Source organism: Elephantulus edwardii, unplaced genomic scaffold, assembly GCF_000299155.1.
Source record: "Elephantulus edwardii isolate Elephantulus edwardi_28Jun2011 unplaced genomic scaffold, EleEdw1.0 scaffold00296, whole genome shotgun sequence".
Classification (NCBI taxonomy): domain Eukaryota; kingdom Metazoa; phylum Chordata; class Mammalia; order Macroscelidea; family Macroscelididae; genus Elephantulus; species Elephantulus edwardii.
Window position 1 is genome coordinate 2,347,094 of NW_006400046.1, and position 5,508 is coordinate 2,352,601.

At 51.1% G+C, this 5,508-nt stretch overlaps 1 protein-coding gene across 1 annotated transcript in view; it reads right to left on the reverse strand.

Moving 5' to 3' along the window:
* Positions 1 to 996: 996 nt before the first annotated feature.
* DAND5 (DAN domain family member 5, BMP antagonist) overlaps positions 997 to 5,508 on the reverse strand; it is an 18,253-nt gene continuing 13,741 nt past the window's right edge. The window contains exons 3-4 of the mRNA XM_006900827.1: positions 4,054 to 4,319; positions 997 to 1,242 (exon numbers count right to left, since the gene is read on the reverse strand). Of these exons, the coding sequence (XP_006900889.1) occupies positions 997 to 1,242; positions 4,054 to 4,319 (512 nt within the window). The remainder of the gene's footprint in view (positions 1,243 to 4,053; positions 4,320 to 5,508) is intronic.

Sequence of the window (5,508 nt, forward strand, 5' to 3'; positions counted from 1 at the left end):
TGCGACCTTTATGGCTGCCCTGTGCAGACTTGCGTGGGGTGGGGCCGTCCAGGGAAGGGGTAACCAGAGCACGTGGGTCCCTGCCTTGTGGTCCGGAGTCCCTGCTGAGCCCCAGCAGCTGTGTCAGCCTGTGGGCCTTGGCCTATGGAGTCACCTCCTCGTCTAGGGGGGCTGTCTGTCCTCCCAGAAACTGGGAGTGTGTCTGACGTTGTGCCTAATGATTATTAAAAGCCAAGCCGGGAGGTCCAGACTTCCTGGGGTCAAATCCCAGCTCTGCGGTTTACTGAGGTGTGACCCAGTCCGAGTGAGTTTACCCCTCTGGGCCTCCATGTCCTCATCTTTAAAAACAGGGTGATATTAACCCTTGTCTGGTAGGGCTGCAGGGAAGCATGCCACTCAGAGCAGGCCAGGCTGGCAGTGAGGGGTCAGGAATGGGGTACCCTGCTGAGGAATAGTAATGGGCTCTGGCAGTACAGCTGTTCAGGGCTCAACTGTTAACTTAATGTTTGATTGTTCCAACCCACCAGTGGTTCCTCGGGAGAAAGATTGCATTCTGCGTTCATAGATGCAGCCCTGGACTCCCTCCCATGCTGTTCTACTCTGTCCTAGGGTCATTATGAGTCACACTGGAACAAACAGGGAGATGGTTTGGTTGCTCTGAGGGAGCTCCGGTGGCCCAGGCTGTAAGGGGTTGTGCTGGTAACCCAAGGCCACACCTCTCTGGAAGAAAGATGGGCAATCTCCTCCTTTGGGAATTGGCTGGAGAATCAGCTATGAATGGATTGTGACTTGAGGAGAGAAAGATATTAGCGTTCCAGCCCATGGCTGGGCCTTCATCCAGGGTCCCCGGAGCAGGGAGGGCTCAGGGCTGCCTGCACCCCAGGTCTCTGCACGCTGCGTGCACCATGTAGGCCTGGGACGTCCTCTGCCCGTCCGTCTCCCTCCGCCAGGTCTGGGTCTGGGTCTGGGTCCTCTGTATCGTCCGCGGCGTTCAGCTCAGGGTTTTGGTCTGCACCGACACCCCTCAACCAGCACGGTGGGCACCTTCACTCGCCGACGGGAGGCCGGGCTGCCCGTCCAGCACCACAGGGCCACACGCGTCCAGCGTTTGCGAGTGGGCAAGCAGCTGCTGCAGAGGACGATCGGAGAGGGGTCCGAGCTGGGGACGTAGAAGGAGGAGCAGTGTCCAAAGCAGAGGTGGTTGCGGAGGCGGACAGATGTGCAGCCGGGCCGGGAGAGCACCTAGGGCCAGAGGCGGAGCGACAGGTCAGGGCAGTGGGGTCTGGGGTCAGAGTGGCAAGAATGATCCGTGTCCACTTCCACCATCCTCAAGGGGGAGAAGGGGGTTTGGACACTGGAGCTGGGCTGCCAGGGTTCAAAGCCTGATTCTACCCTCTACTGGCTGTGTGACCAGGGGCTAGTGACTCAGCCTCTCTGTGCCCCAGTTTCCTCACCTGTAAAACACTGAGGTTCAACCAGGAAGAAAAACATGAAACCAATCTAAGTCTTTGCATAGAGGACATTTATGGAAGAACTTGGTTATTCAGGGAACGGAAGGACGGACGACTTAGCAAGAGAGGACAAGGCCACAGTAGAACCAGCAGGAAGCCACTGCCATGCAGGGCAGGGACATGATGAGGCAGGGCGGTCTTGTCAGAGGGAGTTTATCAGAAAGTACTTCACTAACTACGGTCCCGACCTTAACGTCTCCCACTATCCCTTGCACGAATTCTGCCCCAGCCAACTGGCCTCCTCCATGTTCGTCCAATAAAACTCAACTCCTTCAGTCTTGCTGTGCTCTCTCCCTGGGCTACTCTTACCCACTCCTTCCACTCTTATTGCAACTCAACTCACCTTTCCTCCCTAAAAGGCACGTCCAGGTGCGCCCCTTGGTGGTGGTATATCTCATAGCACTCTACTTTCTTTGTGGTACTCATTTGTAATTTTTCTTTCTTATTAGTGTTTAATTTTTTTCATTTATATTTTTGCTGCTTGCTCTGCATCTGAGGGCTGGACGCTGAATACAGATGACAGAAGAAGAATTGATGCCTTTGAACTGTGTTGTTGGAGAAGAGTCCTGAACATCTCATGGGCTGCTAAAAGGACAACCACATCTTGGAGACAGTGCAGACAGAGTGAGCCTTGGAGGCAAGAACGGCAAAGCTTCATCTGACATTCTTTGAACATGTTGTTAGGAGAGACTGTTCCTTGGAGAAGAACATCATGCTTGGAAATGTCAGCAAAAGAGAGAAAGACCTTCAACAAGATGCATTGACACAGCTTCTGCAGCAATGGGCTCAAGTGTACCAGAGGTGATGAGGGTGGCACAGAGGAGGACAGGGTTCAGGTCCCTCGTCCTTAGAGTCACAATGGGTCGTACTCAACGGCACCCAAGAACACCGACTTTGGAAATCTAAAACAGCAACAGGCAGAGTTAGGAGAAGATAGAAGACAGTCCACTTGAAGGAAGCAGAAACTGGAAAGAGATAAAGACTTTTATCCAGAGCCAGCAGAGAAAGAGAGAAAGCCTTCCTTAGAGCCAGTGCCCTGAATTTGAACTACTTGCGCCCTGAACTGTGAGAAAGTAAATGTGTTTGCTAAAGTCACCTCCTTGTGGTATGTCTGGTACAGTAGCATGAGCTCCTAAGATAGCACCTCTCTAGGATGACTGTAGCTCTGAGAAAGTGAAGCTGAATGCCTGCTTGGGACCCCTTCTGCTGCATACATTGTGTGCAACTGTCCAGAACAGGCCTGCAGCTAGCAGGTAAGAGGCAGCACAGGGTTCTGACCCCAGAGCCGAGCAATCACTGCCACATCGCACAGCCTCTCTGAAAAGCCTTGCTAAGTGAGGGGTCCTCTGCCACGTACAGTCTCAAGCATTTTGCATGAACCCTCCACTGCTATTAACACCATTTCTCCAAAGTAGGCATTGAGGCTCAGAGACGAGAAGTGACTTGACCTGGGTCATGCAGAAATCAGATGTTAAGGCCGAATTTTAACTCAGGTGCACTTATCCATTGCACCACGCAAATTCCCACAGGCGTCCCTCATTCATGGAGCTGCCACTGAAGGCAGCTGTGAGGGCTCCCCAGGGCCACCTGGCAGGAGCTCGTACCCCTTAGGAAGCAGGGACTAGTATTCATTCATCCAGCACTTACCGAGCACCTACTGTGTGCTAGCTTTGCTCTGAAGCCTCGGGACAGAGACACTCGTGAACAAGTCAAAAGAAAAGTTCTGCCCTGGTGGAGTGCAAAGATTCTCGAAAGGGAATTAGGTTTATAATTATTACAAAATGGTAGATGTTGCTGTGTGCTACAAAGGAAACAGGAGAGTCGTATGGGAGGTATGACATTTAAAAACAAGTGTCTTTGGGTGAAAAGGTGAAGGATGAACAAGAATGAACCATAAAGCTGTCTGGGGTTAAAGAACATGGGGGGGGGAGCATTAATCATAGGGTCACACAATTTGATGGGTGGAGGAGGAGTGAAAGAAATGGGAAAGATCCAGTGTGAAAAACAATGTATTCTTACTTTGTAAATAAACCAGTATAAAATAAATGTTAAAAAAAAAAGCATAGCAGTGCAAAGGCCCTGCAGTAGATAGATGTAACCTTGATGTGTTGCAGGAACAGGGTGGAGGGCCAGTGAGGCTGGAGCTGTGAGGGTGAGGCGAGAAGAGAGCAGAGGTGTCACTGAGATGAGAGCTTGAAGGGCCTTGTCTGCAGTGGGGAGGACTTCTGGGCTTTTGTTCAGAAGGAGGTGGGAATCCTGGAAGGTTCTGAGCAGATGGACCTGAAGAGACTCAGGTGCTCATGGTCGCCCTCTGGAGGATGAATAGAGAAAATAGGCAAAAGATTGCCAAGACCAGAAACAGAGCGGGGGTGGAAATAACTGCATTGACAGGGCAAGACTTAAGCCCCATTTACAGAAGGTGAAACTGGCTCACAACCATCTAGGCTGAAGAATCAGGACTTGAACCCTGGACTTCCCAAGGCTGGAGCTTGTGCTGTTTGCCAACAGGGAGACCCAGTCCTTTTCTCCCCCATGCACTCACCTGAGTGAAGGGCCTGGCTTTGCATGTCTCGTAGGCCACTTCCCGAGGGTCTAGTGGCAGAGACACAGTAGTGGCAGTGGCCACCTCCTGCCCACCCTGCACGGTCTCCAGCCACTTGGTTTTCTGCAGGCCCAAGAAGGCTTTCCAGCTGCCGAGGGCAGACACTGGCCTCTGGGCTCCCGGGACCTCCTCACTTAGAACCCAGGTCGTGTTCTGAGTCCAGGGCTGCCGTGGGGGGCCCTGGGGTACAAATGCCAGGCCTGCACCTGTGGGTGGCCAGGTCCAGCTGAACAGGCACAGCAGAGACAGCCGGCAAAGCGGCATCTGCTTGTCTGTCTGTCTGTCCATCAGTCTGGGATTGGGCTCAGGATCCTGTGCAGTGGAACCTGCTGTCTGGTGAATGGAGGAGGTCTGGGCCCTCTGGACCCCTTTACTTCCCTTGCCCCCCACCTGTGCAGTGTGGGAGCGGCCTCTGTAAACCCACAGGGAGGAATGTAAACTGGGCCCTGCTGTGTTCCCACCCCGCCCCCTAGCCTGGGGGCTGAGCTGAGTGTGTGTGGGCTGTAGGGACCAGACAGGCTGACTTAGGGACAAGGTGCTGAAGGACACAAGGCCTGGGTCTTTAAGAGAATGCTTTCCACCATCGCAAGAACATGGAAACAGCCCAAATGTCCAACCACAAACGAATGGATTGAGAAATTATGGTACATTCATTCACACAATGGAATACTATGCAGCACGCAGGAGCAATAACTTTGTAAATTATTACCTAACTTGGGAGGGACTGGAGAGCATTATGCTTAGTGAATGAACTCAGCCCCACAAGGATAAATATTGTATAAAACCATTATTGTAGAATGAGTATAAGGATCCTGGAGGGATGGGAGTTGTCCAATTTGATGGGGGGGGGTGAGAGAAATTGAAATAATTTGTTCAAATTTGTATTTAAATTTTGTAAATAAACTAGTAGAAAAAAAAACAAAACGAAACAGAGAGACTGCTTTCCTTGTCCTGGGTCCCCACCATTCACTTCATAACATCTGAGTCTGTGGGGATTAAAATCACGGCATCTGACCCTTGCTAAGGAGCCACGGGGGAGTCCCTTGACCACTATGGACCTACACTTCCTCTTTTGTAAAACAGAAATAATAACGTAATCCTCCTCATTTAAATGAACATTTATAGAAATTTTGGATCTCCATTCATTCATTGTTGCACTTTTCTCCCTGCCCACCCCTCCCCTCCCAGTTCACTCCTCTCCTTGAAAAGTAAAAGAAAAATTCCTTCATTGGTATACGATCTCCACCCCCCACCCCAGTACACTCCACTATGCAACCTTCATTCTGACTCTTATCATAACCATAATACTCAATCATATATCGCTTTTAAACTGTTCTCTCCCTCATCTGTTTCAATGCAATATACATAATTTATCCCATCTTTCTCAGTCTCCCC